General features: G+C 47.1%; 1 protein-coding gene across 4 annotated transcripts in view; it reads left to right on the top strand.

Annotated features, from left to right (window-relative positions):
* LOC146337806 (sialic acid-binding Ig-like lectin 10) overlaps positions 1 to 4,710 on the top strand; it is a 32,923-nt gene extending 28,213 nt beyond the window's left edge. For all 4 annotated transcript variants that reach the window (XM_084815282.1, XM_084815283.1, XM_084815284.1 and 1 more), the window contains 3 exons: positions 18 to 102; positions 2,050 to 2,170; positions 3,883 to 4,710. In XM_084815282.1, coding sequence (XP_084671408.1) covers positions 18 to 102; positions 2,050 to 2,170; positions 3,883 to 4,086 — 410 coding nt within the window. In that variant the 3' untranslated portion in view covers positions 4,087 to 4,710. The remainder of the gene's footprint in view (positions 1 to 17; positions 103 to 2,049; positions 2,171 to 3,882) is intronic.
* The last annotated feature ends 19,334 nt before the right edge of the window (positions 4,711 to 24,044 follow it).

A 24,044-nucleotide genomic window follows, 5' to 3' on the forward strand; every position in this document is an offset into this window, starting at 1 on the left:
TGATTTTATCATTGCAGGAAATGGTGTGCCTTTGTTCGTTTCTGGGCTGTGTGGGGCTTTGCTGGCAGTGAGTCTCTTCATGCTAGGCTTGTGCCTGATCAAGTGAGTTTCTCTCCTTCTGATTTCCACGTGTGCCCTTGCCTGGATCTCCCCCACTCCCTGCCTGGTCCACTAAGGGTTATCAACCACTGTCCATTATTTTACTGGCCTTATCAATACAATCATGTTCTGGGAGGTAACCAGCATGAAACTGTAAAATCAGTACCAGTTCAGAACAGAGCCAGCCCAACAAAGATTTTCCAGGTTCTGCCCTGGCCCCACCCCCTGACCTGACAGGTTCTGAGCGGACTCTACCCCCTGCTCCTCCAGGTACAGTGTTTCAACGTGCAAAACATCAAATTCTGCAGTGTCACCAAATGTTGAATTTGGCAGAACTTCGTGTTTCAGCTCCAGTTGATTGGAGCGGATGGTTACAAGTGCTGGGTCATGTGCTCTGCTACTCATTCCATTGCAAAATTGACCTAATGTACATAATAATGTTGCAAAATTGACCTAATGTACATAATAACGTTGCAAAATTGACCTAATGTACATAATAATGTTGCAAAATTGACCTAATGTACATAATAATCACAAGCATAAGCATTGATGTGTATAAGAGAACAGATCCCTGCCGTGATAAGCTTACAATCTAGAAACAGACATGGGAGGGAACAGCAGAGGGAGGGAAGGGGAATGGAGGCAGGGGCAGACAGGGGAAGAATATGTGTTTGTTTCAGTTATGCATACTGAGTCATAGTTGCAATAGGTGATGGGCATTTGTGAGGTTGTACCGATTGCATGCATTGCAGGGGAAAAGGTCTAGTTGATTTCATTGAGACCCTGGGCCAAACTAGAGTCCGAGTGGCTTATTTAGTTCAGTGAAAGCACACTCGCCCCCAATTTGGATCAGGGCCATGGCATTCTGGGAGGGGGGATTTAAGCTTCCCCCTTCCTGTTTTCCTCCTGAAATTCCATCCCCACTGGTTGTGTGTGTTTTTTAAAAATCTCCACTGTTTTTTTTTTTTTTACAAAAAAAAGTTTTTTTTTCTTTACAAAAACAAACAAAAAACCCACCCACCCCCACCTCCCAGAAGTGTGTGGAATTTGGGGATGTAAATGGGAGGGGGGAAAGCTCAAATCCCCCCTCCTGGAATGCTACAGTCCCAATCTGAATCTGGCTGCACACACTTACCCTGAAGAAAATAAGTCAGTTGTGCATAGCAGAGCTATGCATGATTTGAAGAACATTTCCTTTGGCCTTCCCTCACAAGTAAATGTGTTTAGCGTGGGGTATAAATTCTGCTTGACTCCAGAGTCTCAGCCAAACCATCCATCTTTCTTCGTCACATTTAGGAAGGATGAAACTGCTGTTCCCCCCCCCCCCTTAGGTTACAATATCAGAGTCTGTCATGCTTTATATAGAGTAAGGTACAGAAAATCAAAACTTCAGTAGAGTATTGGGATGGGGGTGGGAGAAAGCAAGGTTTGTAAAAGCACAGAGAGAGAGAGAGGAAGAATGGGAGATGTCAAGCTATCAAGGGATGAATGTGAACAAAAGGTAGAAGTGGATGAAGGCAGAGAGCACCACTTTCCCCAACCTGGTGCCCTGCAGATGTGTTGGACTGCAACTCCCATCATTCCCAGCCAGCATGGCCATTGGCCATGCTGGCTGGGAATGATGGGGGTTGCAGTCCAACACATCTGCAGGGCACCAGGTTGAGGAAGGCTGGCTTTAGCACAAGAGATGGGCTTTATAGAGGGCTCTAAAGCAGGGGTGGGCAACTTGTGGCCCTCCAGATGTTTTGGCCTACAACTTCCATCATCTCTCACCATTGGCTATGCTGGCTAGGGCTGGTGAGAGTTGTAGGCCAAAACATCTGGAGGGCCACAAGTTGCCCACCCCTGCCCTAAAGAGGGGGGGGCACACCAATGTAGGTGTTCGTGTCCTAGGAAAACTCACTGAAAGGAAGCATGAGAATCTTCCAGTTCTGGTCAATTTACTCTTAGGTTTTATAAGCGGAGGAAAGCACAGCCGAAAGCAAGCAGCCTAGAGCCTGTGGATCTCACAAACAGAGGACATCAGACAGCCAACAACAACAGCCTGATCTACAGCAACATTTTACCTGTGGTAGGCTTCATGTACAGTTTTGCTATCCTGCATCCATCTTCGTGGCCCATAGAGTGAAAGTGAATAGTTGCTTGGATGCTTACACAGACACAGAGAGGAACAAATTCTTTATTCCAGATTACTTAAATCTGGATTAAGTACCAGCTAGCAGGCAGTATCCAGCTGTGACATTGCACTGGCGCAAATTACATTGTGCTAGTGGAAGCTGGGTTCTGAACTACGCACAAGAGGAGAATTCACCTAAAGTTATGTGTGCACACGCGCGGTTGTGCAAATGGTTCTGCGAGCGGTTGTGCAGTCTGCTTGCACAACCCATTGGCTGGCCACTTGCACAACTGCTTGCACAACCGGTTGCACAAACATAATGGGCAAACGCTTCCTCAGTGGAAAGATTTGGCAGGGCACCCTTAGTGCTATTTGAATTTGTGGAATGAAACCGTTGGATACTGCCCTCTGGTTCTGTTCTCCAAATTGCTAGTTGATCTTAAAGTGTGCAATCCTAAGGCATGTCTACTTGAACGTAAATCCCATTGAGTTGCATGAAGCATACTCCCAGTGCATCACACTGCTGCCAAGACCGCTATCCTGTTTATTAATCTGTACTGAAAGACTGGGAAAATCTGTACCCTTGTGCTGCTCTTAGCTCTTTGAGCCCCCTGGGTTGTGAGTGCAAACAGCTAAAAATGGTGGTCATTTTTGTATTTGCATTTATTATTAACTCATATCTAAATGAACTTTGAAAGCAAACATTTTGGCATGTTTTAAAGCCAAGCAATGCCAAGCAGTAAATGTCAAGACCCTTTCTCAATTGTAATTGCTCAGCAGCTGTCTGTCCACTTGCAAAGCTTATCTTGATTGACTTGGTAAAAAAAAAAGCCTTTGCAAAAGCTTTGAGTTAAGATTAGCAGCCCAGATTTTGCAAAGGTGACCTTAATTATCCAAAAATCATGCAGGATGGATTTTGCACATTTTGTCTGCAGCATTAGCACATGCAGTGGTGGAGTGGTACATTTCAAAGTGCAGGAATTCATCATGACAGCCCTTGCAGCTTACTTCTAGATATCTTACTTTTCTATTATATATGCTTAAAGGAGTATCAAAACTGTTTAAAACCTCCATCATAACACAGATTTCCCCAACCAACCACTCACAATTTAGTTTGCAGGGCATGGCTTCAATCCTATGCATAGTTATCCAGGAGTAAACTCCATTGTACTCATTGGTGCTATCTTCAGACTACAGAGATTCAGTTTGTAAAACACAATGAGCTTTAACAAAAGACCTTCAGCCAGCTGAAATGCAACTTTCAGCTTTTAATTAGAAATACCAACCATCTTGCAAGTAGGCAAGGGCGAAACTGCTAAGCTAGGGTAAAGTAGGAACTCCATCAAAGAAAAGGAACAAAGTATTCAGCCTCTGCTTGATTATTGTCCTCATTCTCTGACTTTTGCTAATCTGTCACAAACAATAGTCAAGCCTCATTATCACATCATTGACTTGCCAGAGTAAGGCAAGTCATTGCTAGAGTAAGCGTCATTACCCTGGCAGTCCAGCTGATGTGCCTGCTCTGAAAAAAAGACCAGGAACTTTGCTCCCCATCCACTATACCCCACATAGCACATGTCAGCATGACCATTAGGAAATGGGGCGACGGCAGTGCTAAAGGAAGAATGATAGTCTTTTTCACAGCAGCTTTTCTTTCTTTCTTTCAGGGTCCAAGAACACCCCACATGGGCCCGCCCAAAGCAGCTGGAGAGAGGAATCCAAAACGCGGGCCCATCCCCAAAGTTCCCAGTCCGAGCACAACTGAGCTGGATCCGCTCCATTATGCAGCCCTGGAGTTCAAGCTGAAAAGCAACGGAGTTCCAAATCCAGGGGAGGAATCCGTGGAATATTCAGAGATCCAACGAAAATAAAGCCCTTGTTCATCACCAATCACACAATCCAATAGACTGGAGGGGTGTTCCGTGATGGGCAAAAGGTCACTCTGATCACCATGCAAGACTTAAATGAATTGAATACTTCCCATCAGGGAATGGGAGCTGGGGGTGAGCGGGGTTAGAATAACAAGCAATCTCTGGGTTCCATGTCCTCAAAGTACCCATCAACTCCCCACTCCCAACAGACAGGACAGAAGAAGCCTTAGGATATGCTGGGTATGGATGGAGAATTCCATTACAGCAACTCTGGCTTTCTCCGCCTGGTTTCCATGCCTGTATTAGCTGGGAAGGAGGAATGAGAGAAGATGATTCTGGGCCCAACTGACCACCTTATATATAATAAGCCAAACGGGCACCTGTCATCTGCCTGCCTGCTTGCCTATGAACCTCTTCCTTCCCCGAAGTGATTGGCTGGGCTGTTGTGAGGTCACAGAATGTTCTCTGGTAAGGGGGAAGCTGCCAACAAGTGAGTGTTCACAGACAGCACACCATCTTCTAAAACATAGCATTATGACTTGAACAGTTCAACTTTATATTATAGATGTCGTACAGCTTTATTTTTCTAAATATTTTCAGTAAATGTCACTAACACTTCCTGGCTTTGAGGTTTATTCATTCATTCATTCATTCATCTTTGAGGTTTATTTATTCATTCACCAGTCATTTCATCTGGTTATTTTCTATGTGTGGAGTTCGATGAGCAAATGCTGCCCTTTCTCTTCTTATGATAATCTCTATAGCTTTTTACACACACACACACACACACACACACACACCAATGTTACAGGTCTCTTCTAATTTAATCATAGAATGTTACCTTCAGAGACAACAACTTGCCCAAAGCCACAGAGTAAGCTTACATCTGATAAAATGGACAGTATCCATGGAAGCTTATGACAGAAGGAGGGAGCAATCCTATGCGGATCGATGGTCGCCTCCAAGCCCAGGGCTGACCGCCTATCCAGTGCAGGGCAGGAGGAGTGGTTAGGAGTGGATCTCCTCCCTGCTCCTGCCACCCTGCTTTCACAGCTAGACAGCTGATTTCAGCTGTTTAGCTGCGGGACGTCAGAGTGCAGGAAGGGGCGGCTGGACGACACATAAGATGTGTTGTACTGGCACTTCCGAACTCTGGCCCCTGCTACACCCCTGAGAATGCCCCAGTTCCCCTGTTCCTTGCTGCTCTTCCAAGTGTGGAGCCGGGGCCAATCCACGCTGCCTATGAGGTGGAGGTCAGTTCTCCAGGAACGGACCTCGGAGCACAGGCTCCGAGGTAGGTTCCTGGGAAACGACCTGTCCTATGGCCATCTAGCTGCTGGCTAGCAGCCATAGGATTGTGCCCTAAATGTGTTAATCTTTAAGGTGCCAGAAGACTCTTTCTTATTTTTACAGTAAGCTAAGTGAGCAATTCAACCTGATGGCCAAATCTGTTGTGTACTTACCTGTGTCAGGGTGGAAACTGAGCCGATAGAACCCCAGAGCAATTCTGATTTTGAGGAGGATCAGCAATCAGTGGGAGAGGAGCCAGCTCATCCCTCACAGGCACAGCACCTGGCAGAGATTCCTCCTGCTGGCATTCCTGAGATAGATAGTGATCCTAGCAGTGAGAAAGTGTGGGAGGGGGGCTTGCTAGACGCTCGACGCAGGGAGCGACGAGCGATGGAGGGTGCAGAAAGGAGGCGTAGTGCCCGTTTGGCGTGCAAGCAACGGACACCTCCCATGGACCCAAGGGAAAGAGGGAGGATCTCTCCCTAGCCCATAAGTTCAGGGTCTTCAAGCGATTCTCCTTCAAACAGGGATCAACTGCCTACTCGGAGCATAGGCTACTCTGCTGTTCCTTGCTTAGTCGCTGGTGATTAGCATCTGAAAGAGTCATTAAGTTGTAAAAGGATTAAAGCCTTGAAAAGAATCCTTTCGTCTGTGTCTACTGAAACAGGCCACCAGGGCGCTTCTGACAACCTGTTTGGCTATAAAGCGGGGGGTTGGAGGGTTTACTTTTTATAAAAATGGAACATGCAGGAATCCTTCATGGGAAAAGAATCCTTCACACATTTATGTGGGAATAAGTCCCATTGAACTCAGTTGGACTTACGCCTAAGTAGATGTGAGCAGGATTGCACTAAATACTCATAGATTCATCAACTAAGTTTTATGTAATTGGGTGTCAGCCCTTTTAGATGACAGACAGACAGACATGAAATAAACAAACAAACAAACAAATACACCCAAGTTTCACTCATCAATTCACTCACTCACGGCTGTATCAAAATTTTGGAGGACTTCTTCATGAACTGCAGCTCTGAAATATAGTCCAGGACACTCTGATTACTAGAAACCTATGGAAACAGGACATCTGTACAACTTTTCCTAAAAATGAAGATGTTGAAACCAACCCAAAATGATTCAGGATTTTCTATACTCATGAGAAAGATTATATTTGGTACATACATAGCTCAAGACAACAATTAAAAAAAACAAAAACCAGAAAAGGGAATGTTTGTACATTACTTCTTCAAAGTGAGGGACATGAAGTGTACTGACCCCTGCGATTTCCCCAAATGTGAGAAACTCAACTGCATAATTGTTTGTGGTACTTTCCCATCACTCAGAAAACTTGCCTCTAGTACACAGAAACCCTAAAATGCCTTGATTACTAGAAATATTTGACAGTGGGCCATTTTTACATCTACCAGAAAAAATTGGGACATAGAATTTACATCATAATAAAGGCCTTCACACCCATGGGATGGCATGTTCTGCTGAGGGAGACTGGTGTCCTCACACATGCTTGCCTAAGGTTCAAATACAGGATATATAGAAGCTAGTAGAAGCAGGAATATGGATTGGATCCAGATTTAGGTGTGTGCAACTGGGCTGATGATGGAAGCAGGCTTCCCCACCCCCATCTTTCCCATAGCAGTCCCTCTAGCCCTCTCAAAATGCTACACACAATGTCAAGGGACCCTCCTGTATGGGGTGAGCTGTGGTGATGGTGGGAGATGGGTCCCTCAAAATTGGGCCCTTCTGTCCATGGAAGGCCCTGGATCCAACCCATTATATTTATTTTGTAGAACACACGCATCACTGACTAGTATTTAATGATTTAGAAAATATTTTGAAATCTTGTATGCATGCTCTGGGTGCATGTTTTAATAAAGTTGTTGTTCCCTTCCCCAAGCTCTTGGAAATAAGGTGAGTTATAAATCTGAATCAACCCGGCCTTTATGGTGATGACTCCCAGATCTACTTTTCCTCCCTCGACCTTTCATTTCCTGTCTAGTCCCATATTTCTAAGTGCTTTGTTGACATTTCCTCCTGGATGTACCAATGTCATCTCAAAGAGAGCTTGGCAAAGACAAAGCTTCTAACCTTTTCCACCCGAACCATCCTTCCTCTTTACTGTGTCCTCCTTAGAGACACACTGTCATCTTGGGTTTGACTGATGCCTCCCAGAAAACTATCTCAGGGTTACCTTTTCCTAGAATGGCTGCATGTGGAAAGACATCCACATTTGGGCCAAAACTTGAGTAATGGCTGTGCATTGAGGGAGGGGAAAAGAGAATTTGGAAAAGCACCTAGTTGTTCAGGTCCTTCTCCATCCAACACACAGAGGAGTTTAGAAACTCACGTACACACACCAAGCACATGCTTTGAAAGAGTGTGTGAGCAGGGTTGTGGGGTCACACAGGCTGCCACTGGGGATGTCAGAGAAATCCGCATAGGGATGGCGGAGAATTTCTCCACGAATCTTCGGGAGGCCGAATGCCAACGCATTCGCCCCCCCGAAATTGGTGGGGAAATTCTCTGCCGGCCCCCCGCCCCCCCCGGGATGGGACTTACCGTGGCCGAATGTCCCTCTCGGCGGCGGGTCCCGGCGGCGGTTCGGCGGCGGTTCAGCGGGGGCGGGGGCGGCGGCCGGTCTCCCGACCGGCTGCCACCGTTGCAAAAAAAAAAAGTAAAGTAAAAAACACACACACACACCCGTGGTAGGCTACATAACGATTTACGTAGCCTATCACAGCTAGATTTCCAAAGTCAGCCATGATAGGCTACGTAAATCGTCACGTAGCCTATCACGGGTGACTTTGAAGAAAAAAAAAAGCGCGTACGCAAATGGCGGCGGCCCATGTGCACCGCCATTTGCGTTCCTTATTTTGGCACGTCTAGTCTACATAAAGATACGGCGAAAATAAGGGAATGCTATTTGCGTTGCCCTTATTTTCGCCGTAGTTTACGTAAATCTTTACGTAGACTAGACGTATCAAAATAAGGAACACAAATGGCGGTCCCCATGGGAGCTGCCATTTGCGTACACGCTTTTTTTTTTCTTTCCCAAAGTCACCCGTGATAGGCTACGTGACAATTTACATAGCCTATCACGGCTGACTTTGGAAATCTAGCCGTGATAGGCTACGTAAATCGTTACGTAGCCTATTACGGGTGTGTGTGTGTGTTTTTTACTTTTTTTTCGCGGCCGGGTAGATGGGGCGCTTCTACCCGGCCTGAATTTCGCCGGCGAGGGATGGGGCGCCTCCCCCCCGGCCTGAATTTTGGCCGGGCGAGGCGGGGCGCCTCCGCCCCCTTGCCTGAACTTCGGGGGGAGAACCGAAGCGCCTCCCCCCCACCGCGAAGCAAGCTTCGAGAACAGGTAAGGGACTTTCGTCCATCCCTAAATCCGCAACAGATTCAACTGAGTTTGGGTTTCTATGAATCTGACCTGTGGATTCTAGAGCAGACCAGCTTTTTATGAATCGTGGATTTCCTAGACCTGCTGACCAAACTTAAAACTTTTCGCTAATGTGCATTTGCACGAGTGAGAATGACATCCTCATAAAAAACATCCGATTCCGTCGATGAGCAGATGCCAGAATGAAAGTTGTCTGACACTCTGTCAAACACAGAGGGGACAGATTTAATCACATCTGTACATCCCCAGCTGCCGCAGCCTCTGACAATGTTATGCACCAACACACACACACACATCATCCACACCAGTGTGGGAAAGGGCTCTAGTGGGGAAATTCTACATGATGCACAGGCATAACATTGCTTCTCATGATAGCTGAACCCAGGGGCAGCAAGGGCATGGCCACTACATGTACTGATGGTGTGGTGGGGCTAACCTGCATGGCCCCACTCCTGTATTAAGAATGTAAGAAGAGCCACATTGGATCAGACCAAGGGCCATCTAGTCCAGCATTCTGTTCACACAGTGGCCAACCAGCTGCCCATGGGAACCCCACAACCAGGACATGGGTGCAACAGCACATTCCCGCCCATGTTCCCCAGCAACTGGTATACAGAGGCATACTGCCTCTAATACTGGAGGTAGCATAGAGCCATCAAGACTTGTAGCCATTGATAGCCTTCTCCTCCAGGAACTTATCTAACCCCCATTTAAAGCCATCCAAATTGGTGGCCATCACTATGTCTTGTGGAAATGAGTTCCATAGTTCAACTATGTGCTGTGTGAAGAAGTTCTGCCTTTTATCTGTCCTGAATCTCCCACCAATCAGCTTCATGGGATGACCCTGGGTTCTAGTATTATGAGAAAAGGAGAAACATCTCTCCCTATCCACATTTTCTTTAAATATGTGAAGGGAGGGTCATATAACCCCCCTACAAACGCACATGCACACAACAGATGTTGGACCATAAGGAGAACTTCGGAAAACTCCAGACAGAAACTCTGCATGGAGAAAAGATTTATTTTGTTTCATTTCATTTAATAAATGGATGACCCAGCATTTGGGGGGGGGGGATCTTACATGTTCCCAGTCTTGTTCCAAATCCTTACAAGGCATCTTACAATAATATATCAATTAAACGATTTATAACAATATAAAAAAACATGATTAAAACTAAACACACAGTCACAATAAAATTAGTTAATGGCAACTGACAGTAGCATTATCACATTAAAGAGGGACTCAGCCCAGTAACCAGAGTACTCAAAATACAGCAGCACCACAAGAACAACAGCCCAAGTCAAATCCTTAAAATAAAGAAGGCAGCGGTGGCAAAGAAATCTGTTTTCAATGCCCGCTGAAAGACCTTTAATGATGGATCCTGTTGAGTCCCAATAGGAAGGAACAGTGTTCCATAAATGGCAATCCTTCAGCCCCCTCCATTATTGAACACATGGAGACCAAACAAGCATGAGTGTGCTCACATCCCATCTCTGGATTGAGGCACATGACTCTGTGGCCTGTGAATTCCACTTTGTGGAAGCTGCATCATTTTAATGAGGAAGTTCTGAACTGACTATTCTAGGAGAAGTCATAGGGTGTTTATGGGAAGAAACTTGGCTGATCTTAACAGGACAAGGTGAAGCCCTTGCTCGATGCTTCTGTTTCCAACTTTCCACAGGCAGTGGAGTAGTGGATTCCATGATGAAAGGACCACTTCTGAAACACTGCTGTGTCAGTTGGGAACGGAGCGGGCTCGTGAACTCTCTGCTACAAACAATCCACAATCCTTCCTGGGTTTGAAAGATAACTAATGGTTATGTGGTGCAAGTGTTTTATGACGCTTTTATTTGTTTTTTTTTTTGTTGCTTTTATCTTATTCTGGCTGTTTGTGTTTTGTATTTACCTTTTTAATGGTTTTATTCTTTTTGTAAACCGCCCTGGGAATGTAGAAGAGGGACAGTCTAAAAAATACTGACAATAAATAAAAATAATAAGCGGATAAGCACCTGGCACGTATTGCTAACAATACGTTCCTGTGTGTATATACTAGGGAATACATCCCTAGTGGTTTATTTGGGAGTAAGTTTATTTTATTATGATGGTGTCATACCCTTCATCCCAGATGCTCCCAGTGCACAGAGTGTGAGGTCTGAATGGGCAGAAAAATCACATTGTTAGAAAAAAGGAGACTCCATAACCATTGGCGTCTCAAGTTACGTAAGAGCCCGAGTGGCAGGAAAATATAGGCGGAGCAAAAAGGGAATCATACTGACGCACTCATGACTAACGGCTTGGTAAGCTGATAGTGACTGTTTATTGGATATTAACTTAGTGAGCCGATGTACTAACTGTTTCATTGGTTACTGGTGAGAACAATAGAAGCGATATGATATAAAAGGCTTTTGCACACGTGTCTCGGGGTCCAGACTGCTCTGCACCCGTTTTGCAAAACGTTCAATAAAATAGTGTTGGATCCACTGCTGCCTGCCTGGCATTCTTTTCTTCTAAACCGAAAGCAAGGACTTTTTATCTAACAATTTGGTGCCGTGACTCGGATCCTGCTTCGGGGCGTGTCCCCTTCGCGCTGAGCCGAGGGGCTGCGGAGGAGAAGTGGCCACAGGCGGTTGTTTTATACTGCCTTCTCCTCACGACGGTGGCGGCAGAAGCGCCTGGGGACCAACGCCAGAGGAAGAGGGAGACATGATCACTCCTTTTAGGCACCGGCAATGGATCAATAAAGCAGCTGGACGCAGCTGCGGGCGGGACAGAAGAGGCTTTTGGGGTAAGTGAAACAGCTTACATTAGGGGATAAACGCGGGACGGTGGTGTGTTTGTGATTGTGTGAGACGCCTACGGGCGAAGCGAGTGAGGAGCCCCGATCTGCATTTCCTTACCCCGGAGACGGGCTAGGTCAGAGGAGGGCGAAGCGCAAGAATTGCTGACTGAAATTCCCACCGTCATGGGCGGGTCCCAATCTAAGTCTGCGAAGAAGTCCCATACGCCCTTGGAGTGTTGTTTGCGCAATTGGTCACATTTTAAGCAGGATTATGGAACTAAGATGACAAAGGATCGTCTTGTCTTTTTTTGCACCTGGGAATGGCCAATATTAGAACCCAAATGGCCACCCGAGGGGTCTTTTGACCCAACCTTGGTATCTGATGTGCGAACAATAGTAGCACAGAGGGGAAGTTGGGACCAGTTCCCTTATATTGATTCGTGGGCAACTTGTGTGCCCCTTGGCGGCAGGCCTGCTCCGTGGGTTGTTAAATGCATGTCCCTTGCCCTTCCCATGGTGGTCAAAAGGAAACCACCAAAAGAAGGACCACCCAGGGTCGTGGCCACGGCACCGGAGGACCTACTGCTTCCTCCTCCCTACGGGACAGCCGCCGCAGGGCGCTCGTTGCAACCACCACCCTCTCCTGAGGGGCCCGCCCAGCGGTTAGATGCCCCCGAGAAGGACCCCTCTCATGAAATAGTACCGGAGGACCCCACCCCTCTAGTTGAACGCCAGGACACTCTCCAAGATCGTCTATATTCCCTAGAGGAAAGATTGGAGGTCCTACAGAGAGAGGCAAAAGGGGGACCTAACTACAATCTGCGAAAGGACCCCCAACCACCGGTGAAGTTCACCTTCCCCATCAGAGAAGTCCCTGACCCTACCGCCCAACATCCTCAAGGGACGATGTTTGTTTATGTCCCATTCACAACATCTGATTTGTATAATTGGACACAATTTAACCCCTCCTTTGAAGAGGATCCCGGGCCACTCCTGTCTCTGATGGAGACTGTGAGGCTTACTCACAACCCCACATGGGACGATACACAAATGCTATTGAACACCTGTTTTCTCAGCCAAAAGCCAACCATCCTTGCGGGGGCACGAGCCAAGTATAGGGAGGAAAATCCCCAAGCAACTGAGGAGGAGACGGTGGAGGTTCTGCCCACAGGGCGACCCAATTGGGGGGTGGCCACAGCGGCACATAGACGCTTACATGCTGACTATTTTCGACTCATTTTAGCAGGCATGAAGCAAGCCGCGAGAAGGGCCCCCAATTTGCAAAAAGTCCTGACTCTAAAGCAAGACAAAAACGAACCTCCTGCTGTGTTCCTCCAAAGGCTGAGGGAAGCCTTCGCTAAATATACTGACATTGACTTGAATGATCCAAATAATTTAAGGATCCTCACGACTCAGTTCGTGGGAAATAGCTGCCAGGACATCAGAAAGAAGTTGCAAAAAGTTGAAGGAGGGTTGGCAGCTGACTTAGGAGTTTTAGTTGAAGTAGCTCAAAAGGTTTATGAGAGGCGAGAAGAAGAAGAAGGAAAAGAAAAAGACAAGAGGCAGGCCAAGCTCCTTGCTGCGGTTCTTAAACCTGACAAGGAGGGAGCTAGGAAGGGGAGGAAAGGGGGAAGGAAAGGATCTCCCCTGGGGAAAGATCAATGTGCCTTTTGTAAGAAAATGGGGCACTGGAAGCGTGACTGTGAGGCTTTGAAGCAGAAAGAGAGAGGGGAAAATACGGGAGAAGCGCAGAGAGTTCTGTATGAACAGGAAAGAGATTAGGACAGACCGGGGCCCGGCCCCCTCTTAGCCGTCTCTGAGGCAAGACGGGACCCCATGGTCAAAATAAAGGTTGGGGGCCACTCCTACAAAGCCCTTGTGGACACAGGGGCCGCCCTGTCCGTCCTCCCCCTCAGTGAGCCCCCAACGGGAGGTGGGGGGTTCACCACCATAATGGGGGTCGAGGGAAGGGCAACTCAAGTGCCCCTCTCTTGTCCCCTGTTCACCAAGGTTGGGAAAACACACCTAGAACATGCATTTGTCTGTACCCCCTCCTGTCCGGTGGCATTGCTAGGGAGGGACTTATTGACTAAACTCCAAATTGAGATTGCTTTTACTCCTGACGGAAGGATGGAGATACGGCTCCCTAAACAGCAGAGTAGTAACTACCAAATGGCCCTTTTGAAGGTTGCAGAAGAATCCATCCCAGAGGCCACCGAGGACTGGAGCTTAATAGAAAACAGAGTCAACCCTCTAGCTTGGGCCGGGATTGGAGGGGCCTCTTGTGCCAAGTCGGCAGCACCATACAAAATTCCCCTCAAGGAGGGAGCAAGGCCTGTTCATGTGAAACAGTATCCCCTTTCCCGCCAAGGAAAGGAGGGCCTACAACCAGTAATAACAAAGCTCCGAGAAGAAGGCCGGCTCATTGAGATAATGTCTCCCTATAACACGCCCATCATCGCTGTGCCAAAAAGGGGAGGGGGGGGCAAGGGCTACCACTTAGTGCAAGACCTTCGGCTCATTAATCAGCAGATCGAGGCCCCCCATCCTGTGGTCCCCAACCCACACACCCTCCTTGTAGGAATTCCGGAAGAGCACGCCTGGTTCACTGTCATAGACCTAAAAGACGCCTTTTTCAGCATCCCCCTCCACCCTGATTCAAGGCCTTTGTTCACCTTTGAATGGGAAAGCCCAGAGGGGGGGTCAAAAGTTCAATTAGCATGGACAGTCATCCCTCAGGGGCTCAATCTCTCACCGGTCGTCTTTGGCCAGCAGCTCCAAAAGGATCTCGAAGCCTGGGTCCAGCAGCACTCAGAGGTGCATCTCCTCCAGTACTGTGACGACCTCCTGATTTCAGCCAAGGCCAAGAATGCATGCCTGAGTGGGACGGTTTCCCTCCTCAACTATCTAGCGGGGGGGGGGGCGGTATAAAGTGTCAAAAGAAAAAGTACAGTTGGCCCAACCAACTGTAAAATTCCTAGGCTACCACATAACTAAAGGGACTCGGAGCCTAGGGCAAGAAAGAGTTGAAGTCATCCGTGACACTCCTGTCCCTAAGTCCCCCCGCGAATTGAGGGCCTACCTGGGCATAGCTTCGGGAGTGCTTTGCCAGCGAAAAGGGCCCTCTTGGAGACCAGTGGGATATTACTCCAAGGTCCTAGATGTCGTAGCGCGAGGATGGCCAAGTTGCCTGAGGGCAGTAGCGGCAACGGCTCTGGTTTGCGCTGAAGCGGAGAAATTGACAATGGGAGGACCCATTGAAATTTGGGTGCCGCATGGAGTGCCACAAATTTTGGGATCAGGAGGAGGAAGCAAATTTCTCAACCCAGCCCGGCATTCCCGATATGAAATAGGTTTACTAACAAACGAAAACCTCACTTTTAAGGCTTGCTCCAGCTTTAATATCGCCACACTGCTGCCAACATTACTGGGCACAAACGGATCAGGACTCCCAGATCATGACTGCCTTGAAGTATTAGACCTGGACACCAAAGGCCGACCGGACCTTGAGGATGAACCAATAGAGGGAGCCAGAGATCTGTTTGTAGATGGATCTAGCTATATGCTGGATGGAAGGCGCTACACAGGCGCGGCTGTCGTTACTCTAGAGGAGAGTGTGCATGAGGAAAGGCTGCCTCCTCATTTCTCCGCCCAATCCGCTGAACTGGTAGCCCTGACAAGAGCCCTGCAAGCCAGCAAGGGAAAGCGAGTAAATATTTATACCGATAGCAAAAATGCCTTCGCCGTTGTGCATGCTCATGGGCAACTGTGGAAAGAGAGGGGATTCCTTACAGCAAACGGATCTCCAGTGGCTAATGGCGGCCTAATAGTGGATCTTCTGGATGCCCTCCAGCTACCCTCACAAGTAGCTGTTGTCCACGTCCGAGCCCATGGGAAAGAAAAAGAGGAAAAATGGAGACAGGGAAACCAGAAGGCAGATGAGGCCGCAAAAAGAGCAGCCAGAGAGGGAATCCAAGGAACATTCCTCATTCTACCCAAAAGAAAAGAGCGCCCCACATACTCCCCTGCTGAGTTACGGATGGCACAAGAACATGGAATAAGTCCCTGCGATGACGGATGGATCTAGATGACAGATGGAAGACTGCTTCTTCCACAGACCCTGCAGAGGGTTGTTCTAGAGCAAGTTCCCCATTCTCTTGGACACCCTGGAGCATCAGCCATGATCGACTATTGCAAGAGGCTGTTTGTCTCCCCTGGCTTAACTGTATGCGCCCACCGACTAGCCGCAACCTGTGAAGTCTGCCAGAAAACCAACCCTCCCAGGGCACCCCCTCCTCCAAAAGGAGGGCGACCATGGGCCTACTATCCTTTCCAGAGGGCGCAGATTGATTTTGCTGAGATGCCACCATGTAGGGGTTACAGGTATTTGCTTGTAATAGTATGTCAAATGACAGGGTGGGTAGAGGCGTTTCCATGTAGGAACTGCCAAGCTAAAACTGTTGTTGCTAAATTGTTACAGGAGGTGGTGCCCCGGTTCTCCCTGCCCGAAGTTATAGAGTCCGATCAGGGCTCACATTTCACCTCAGTTATTACACGGGGGCTGGCACAAGCTCTGGGAGTAGAGTGGCATTTACATTGCCCCTGGAGGCCCCAGGCAAGTGGACAGGTTGAAAGAATCAATCGGAGCCTCAAGGAGACTTTAACCAAACTCCAACGAGGGGTGAAGCTCACTTGGGTTGAGGCTCTGCCAATAGCTTTAACAAAGCTTCGAAGGATGCCAAGAAAGGACATAAAATTGTCCCCCTTTGAACTGATGTTTGGGTTCCCGCCTCGGGTACACTGCGGAAGGAGGGAGGAAGTCAAGTGGGAGGTGGGTGATCAGATGCTAAGGGATCAGTTGACTTCTCTACAGTCTGTTCTTTCACAGCTACGAGCTTATTCCGTTCCGTTTCAGAGACTGCCGTTAGATGCACCTATCCATCTCTTCCAGACGGGAGACGAGGCGTTGCTGAAAAAGTGGAATAAAGAAGCTTTAAAGGAAGGGTGGGAGGGGCCTTATTTGGTGGGACCAACCAGCCACTCGTGTGTAAAGCTTGTGGGTTCTAGTAAATGGACACATTGCAGCCGGATAAAGCCATTTAAGCGACCCTCGCTTCCTTCTGTCACTTGGAAAGAACAGGAGGACACAGGCAACGGTCCTTTGCTCCCTGGCACCCCTCTGGAAGCTGCCAAGGACACAGGCGAAGAAGCCATCCAGGAGCCACAATCGCCTGTAATATACAAGTCACAACATCTGGGAAAAGCTCGGGTTCGAATTACAAAAAACTTGTAATATGAAGCAAGTATTGTGGGTGGTGTTGGTAATGTTGGTTAAAGAAATATTAACATGGATGGTGATACCTCAAGGACTTGGGCTTGACAGCTTTAAGATAAAACCCCGAAATGTCACACCAACACCCCTCAGACCACTTCTGGTACAGATCCCTGAGAAAGAGAGGCGTCCCTGGAGAACCAGGTTAGGGATCCCAATAACAGAGGAAACTGATAATGTGTGGTTAGAGTGGATAAAGTATACAGCCAAGTCTTTAAATAAGTCTGACTGTTTTGTTTGTGCCACAGGGAGATCTGTGGCAAAGGTACTGCCCTTTCCACTGGGATGGGACACTCCTTCCCTCCTCACCTGCGTGATCCGTTTGTTCCAACACCCTGATGCATGGGGAGAGGAGGAATGCCAAACCCTCAATAAATTATACCCCCCACTCAAATCAAAGGATCGTGTCAGACCTTCCACAGTCTTCCTGCAAAGAAGAAACCATACCGGATGCATACACCGAAACCTTGCAGACACAGAGGGGCGTATAGGGAACCTGACGAGTAAAGTAAGATGTGTTAATTCTACCCGCTTTAGGAATAATTCCCTTTCAATCCCACGAGCTGATCTCTGGTGGTATTGTGGTGGCCTAGAGTTGTATGAGGTATTGCCCTCCAATTGGTCCGGAGCTTGTGGGTTAGTTCAGTTGGCAGTCCCCTTTTCAATTGCATACCATCCAGCAGAGAAGACTGGCCAACCCCGGCAGAAACGATCAGTAACCCCTTTTGATGATCAAATATATATTGACTCCATAGGAGTACCAAGGGGAGTGCCAGATGAGTTCAAAGGAAGAAATCAAATTTCTGCAGGATTTGAATCTACCCTGTTTTGGTGGGTGACCATTAACAAAAATGTAGATTGGATCAATTACGTTTATTATAATCAGCAGAGGTTTATAAACTATACTCGAGATGCTGTAAAAGGATTGGCTGAGCAGCTAGATGCCACCAGCCAAATGGCTTGGGAAAATCGGCGTGTTCTTGATATGATGTTAGCAGAAAAAGGAGGGGTTTGTGTCATGCTAGGTGGACGGTGTTGCACCTTCATCCCTAACAACACTGCCCCAGATGGCACGGTAACAAGGGCTTTGCAGGGTCTCACCGCCTTGTCTGAAGAATTAGCCGAGAATTCAGGGATTAACAACCCCGTGACTGACTGGTTGGAGAGATGGTTTGGAAAATGGAAACACCTAGCAGCCTCAATCCTTATTTCGCTTGTAGTGATGATAGGAGTTTTAGTGTTATTTGGTTGTTGCATTATCCCCTGCGCTAGAGGCTTATCCCAGCGGTTAATTGAAACCGCTCTGTCAAAACAGATGCTCTTGCTTTATTGTGCTGATAAAGAAACTCCGTTTTAAATGCTTTAAGACGTGAATAAAGACTTAAAGGAGGGAATTGTTAGAAAAAAGGAGACTCCATAACCATTGGCGTCTCAAGTTACGTAAGAGCCCGAGTGGCGGGAAAATATAGGCGGAGCAAAAAGGGAATCATACTGACGCACTCATGACTAACGGCTTGGTAAGCTGATAGTGACTGTTTATTGGATATTAACTTAGTGAGCCGATGTACTAACTGTTTCATTGGTTACTGGTGAGAACAATAGAAGCGATATGATATAAAAGGCTTTTGCACACGTGTCTCGGGGTCCAGACTGCTCTGCACCCGTTTTGCAAAACGTTCAATAAAATAGTGTTGGATCCACTGCTGCCTGCCTGGCATTCTTTTCTTCTAAACTGAAAGCAAGGACTTTTTATCTAACAACATCATGTAATTAGAAACATCACAAAATATGAAAACCTGGAGTGGTGAAAGTGACACAGAATGGAATAAAAAGATTATCTGAAGGATTGCTCCTTCTCATATGTATCTGCCCATGCCCCAAGATCAACAACAGAGCCTTTCTCCAAGGACCTCCTCCCCCTCAAGCTAAGATATTGTGGGTGACCACAAAAGGGCCTTCTCAGCAGTGGCGCCACATTTATGGAATTCCATCCCTAGACAGAGAGGGTCACTTTGTGCCTACTTTAATATCTTTTGAGCACCAAGCAAAAACCTTTTTATTACCACAGGCCTTTAAAACCTGATACTTCCAACCCTGTATTACACTGTGTTTTTAATGTGGCTGTTCTACTCTCTGGAAAAAAAGTATATCGGTTTGTATTATCGACTGCTTGATGTGGTTTTTCTTTCTGTTTTATCATTGCTTTGATGCTGTTATATAGAACTGTGTCTGCACTGATTCTGCTATTTTAAATTGCTTTGTTATATTTTGCAAGTTGTCCAGAAAATGACAGTTATTGGGCAACTGATAAATACTTGTTGTTGTTTTTCAGTCGTTCAGTCGTGTCCGACTCTTCGTGACCCCATGGACCATAGCACGCCAGGCCTTCCTGTCCTGCGCTCTCTCCCGGAGTGTGCTCAAGTTCATATTCATTGCATCCGTGATGCTATCTAGCCATCTCATCCTCTGCCGTCCCCTTCTCCTTTTGCTTTCAGTCTTTCCCAGCATCAGGGTCTTTTCCAGAGAGTTTTCTCTTCGCATTAGGTGCATTCGGTGCATTAGGACTGATAAATACAGTCATTGATTAATTCTTTAAAAAGTCCACATATCTAAAAGGTCTTCAAAGACCTCCCTACTGAAAGGCCAGCCCCTCTCCACTGCCCATGAATGGTCCTTCTCCATCCACTGTCACCACCAGCAGCCATTCCAGCACGCCATCCAGAGGGAGATAAGAAAGGAAGCTGGACCATTCTAACAGCATTGCTGAAAAACTACTATTTTTCCCCTCTTCCTTCCCCATCCCTTCTTCCTTGTGTTCCATAGCTGCTTTTTTTTTTAAGATTGTAAGCCTGTGGGGAGGGGCTGTCTTTTTACTGATTTCACATCAGCTACTCTGGGATCGTTTTTGGCTGAGGAGTGGGATAAAAATTCTTTTAATAAGAGCCAGTGTGGTGTAGTGGCAAGAATGTTGGACTAGGAGCTGAGAGATCCAGGTTCTAGTCCCCACTTGGCCATGGAAGCTCACTGGGTGACCTTGAGCCAGTCACAGACTCTCAGCCCAACCTACCTCAAGGGGTTGTTGTTGTGAGGCTAAAATGGAGAGGAGGAGGATAATGCAAGCCTTAAGTTCCATTAAGGAGGGAAAAAAGCGGGATGTAAATGTAATAAATTAATAAATAATAAATAATAAATAAGCCTATAGGTGCACATTTAGACAGAACGATTCTCGTTTAGAACAGTAGTGGTCCTGAAGGTTGCATTATGGCCCTCAGCTGTTCTCGATGTGGACCACGGAACCACTCAGCTGTCCCATCCACTTCCCCCTCATCACCTAAGTGCTGGGGACCAGTTCTTGGTTTCTCCAGTGGATCACTATCTGGCAATAATAGTAGCAGGCATGGACGATCCAGTCTGGGTCAGGACCACGGGGGGGGGGGGGAGAGGTTAAAGCCCCAACACTAGGATTTATTTATTTGTTACATTTATATCCTGTTTCTCCTCCAAGGAGCCCCAGGTGGTGTACATGATTCTCCTCCTCTCCATTTCATCCTCACAACAACCCTGTGAGGTAGTTTAGGCTGAGAATCAATGACTGGACCAAAGTCACGCACTGAGCTTCACGGCTGAATGGGGACAGGAGCCTGTGTCTCATCAGTCCCAGTCCAACACTCTAACTACTACATCACAGTGGATCCCAGATATATCGTCAAATAGTGATCCATTTGCTTTAATGGATTGATCTTTGGCCATATATAGTCCAGGTGCATGGGGATCCGGATCAGGACTGCAGTGAGGGGAGGAGGGTTAAAGCCTCATCCCTTCCCATGCTAGGTTCATGATCCATATCAGGCCCCCTGTGCTTACTCTAGAGCAGGAATGGGCAACGTGTGCCCCCAAAGGTCTTTAGTGCAGCCCTACTGCCCCCCCTCCAGCCAAATTTTGCCAGCATGACACCATGATGGAGGCTGAAAACGGCCAAATTTAGCTCTAAAAACAAACTAAATTTGACCCTTTTCAGCCTTCGTCGTGACATGTTGCCGAAATTTGACAGCGAACCGTCGATCGCTTTACAGCCAGCATACCACCAAACTGCAGCAAGGGTGTGGCCCTCACGTGGCTCCAAGGTGTGGAAATTGGCCCTTGGACATGCCTAAACTTGCCCACCTCTAGTCTAGAGCAAAAAAAAAAAGTGTTGCTGCTAACTACGTATTTAAAGTAATGTTTGCTTTCACCCTGAATCATTGTGAGTCATCGCAGCATTCAAGTAAACTGATGCAGGAATTTGCCTCTGCTTGATTGAAATTCTTCAAGCTGTTGGACTCCCCAACATGTTTCTTATGGATGCAGTCTAAAACCATTATTACATCATTGCACTTATGGATGTTTGTACTGTGTATCAGGGACAATCTCCAAGTGTCTGGTGACAGTTGCTGGAAAATAGCCGCCTCTGCTATTGGCCTCTGGGCGTGTCTTGTAAAAATTGTGATAGTCATTTGCTACAGTTGGGATTCTTCAAAGTTCAGATTCCTCCCAAGGGTCTCTAGAAGTTAAACCTCTGACCAGGGGCACTGCATAGATCTTGTCTCTAGTTCATTCAGAGGATTTAGATCATCCTTCCCCAGTCAGGGTCTCTCCAAATGTGTTGGACTACAGCTGCCATCAACCTCAACCAGCGTGGCTGGTGGTCAGGGAGGATGGGGGTTGTAGTCCCAAACGTCTTAAGGGACCCAGGTTGCGGAAGGCTGGTATAGATATATATGGCTGAATCTCCACACAGCAGTTATACTGTTATCATACCATTATCATAACTATTGGTACACATGATACCAATGGGCACCAATAGTTATGACAACTGTATGATAACAGTATAACTGCTATGTGTAGATTCAGCTATATCCTGCCTCTCAACTCTAACAGAGCGCTGGAGACAGCTTACAATATAAATTTTAAAAGCATGCAGATTAGGATTAAAATCATAACAATACAATGTAAACCAAACCTCAACAGAGGGGTGGGGGGGAAACACAACCCCAGCCCCCAACAGCAACATATCTGGGGGACTAAAGCTTTGAAACAAAAGGCAAGCTAAATAAAACAAAAGCTTAACTTGGTAGTGGAGAATCCTAAAACACAGGAAAAAATAAATCCAAGGAGGCAGGGAGTTCTACATTTCCTGTTCTATTACAGAAAAGGCCCTTTCCCTTGTTCCCTGTGGATGGTGTCATTATATAGCGTAGTCACTAGCTGGTACTGGACTTTGTTGTACCTAGGTGGGCCTAGAAGTTTCCTGTTGATGTTCTGCTCAGAGAAGGAATGAAGTCCTTGTTTAGCTTCCTCACAGGGGTCTCCTCTAAGCCTTCCATGACAGTTCACACCAACCCTGGGTGGCTGGATACACAAATCCTCAAGCTGAGGGAGAAAGAGATGGTTACATCATTCAGCCACTTATTTGATGAACCATTTAGTGAAGCTGGTTTTCATAGCCTCCTGCAGAAAACAATGCAAGCAAACTTTCTTTGGGAGGTAGATTTATACATGTTGAACCAAACGTATAAATGTGTTGAGCTGGAGTCTGGATTCTGACTCTAGATCTGTGTTCAGCCCACCATCCAAAGACTTTTCAGGGCTTGGGAAGAATTAACCTGGTTGCATCTGTGAGGTATTTAACTGAAGTGGAAAAGATGACCAGGGAAGGACGTGATGGCAGCATATAAAAATATGGATGCGAGAGAGACAGAGAGAGAGAATGGAATTTGCCATCCTCTCTCCTGATATTAGAACTGTGGGTCACTGGATGAAGTGGTTCAGGTCTAGACAAAAGGAAATCTTCAACGATGGATTATTAACTTCTGGAATTCATCACCCCAAGAGGGTCACAGTTTAGATGGCGTTAGACGGATGTCACAGCCTTATTGTGTTAACAGCACTGGGTAGTTTTAGGTATAGGAGTAGGTCAGCCTTCACCAACCTGGAGCCCCCTACCCCACCCCAACTGATGTGTTGAACTACAACTCTCATCACCCCAGCCAGCATGGCTACGGGATGGTGGGAGTTGTAGTCCAACACATCTGGAAGGTGCCAGACTGGGGAGGATGTCTGAACACTTTATGCATGGGTTTCATTGTCAATGGGTTAATGACAGGCAGAGTGTTTACTGAAAGAACAACAAAAACAAATCCACAGTAAAATGAGGCCAGAGGTGAATACAGTTGACTAGTAATCTCCTAAATCCATTCCCTTCCTGCCCAGCAGCCAGTCACCTCTACTTTCCACCCTCTTTCAACTGTCAATTAACAAAATTCCCTCCAGAACTCCATGTTCTCTTCAATGCCCCTTCATATTTACCTTGACCTTAAACATGGCTCCTTCAAGGGAGTAGACAACCTCAAGGGGGACTGGCAAATATTAGCTATGATTAGCCATGATAGCTAATGCCATCCCCATGATCAGAGAAAGATGCTGTGAAGTGCTGGGGGCAAATGGCAGATGAGGGCTCTTGTCACACACACTCCTTTTCTCCTCTGATGCCCCAACTATGGAGGCATGGGTATAGTTACTCTACAAATGTGTTGCTTCTCTTCACTTGAAAACACCCTGTCAAGGAGACCCTTTGCATGCAATACCCCTTATGAGGTAGGCCACTTGTCATGCAGTCTCCTTGCTTAGTATATGCCACCACTCTGCACTTACTCAAGACAAGAGCCTCGTGTGGTGCAGAGTGGTAGACGGGTCTCAGGTAGCCGGCTCAGGTTGACTCAGCCTTCCATCCTTCCAAGGTTGGTAAAATGAGTACCTAGCTTGCTGGGGGAAAGGTAGTCACGCGACTGGGGAAGGCAATGGCAAACCACTCCGCTATAGTCTGCCATGAAAACGCCAGCATAAGCGGCATCCCTCTAGGGGTCAGTAATGACCCGGTGCTTGCACAGGAGGAACCTTTTCTTTCCTTCCTGCACTTACTCCATGGCCAATGGGGTGCAGAGAAGCCTCACCACCTGCAAGATGTTAACTAAAGAGAGAAGAAGGCCCAGCCAAGCTTCTCTTCACCACTGGAAGAATCACACCTCCCCTCATAAGAACATAAGAAGAGCCCTGCTGGATCAGACCAAGGGTCCATCTAGTCCAGCATTCTGTTCACACT

This window comes from Heloderma suspectum, chromosome 10 (genome assembly GCF_057233095.1).
Source record: "Heloderma suspectum isolate Gila_16-S chromosome 10, 16-S_ref, whole genome shotgun sequence".
NCBI lineage: Eukaryota > Metazoa > Chordata > Lepidosauria > Squamata > Helodermatidae > Heloderma > Heloderma suspectum.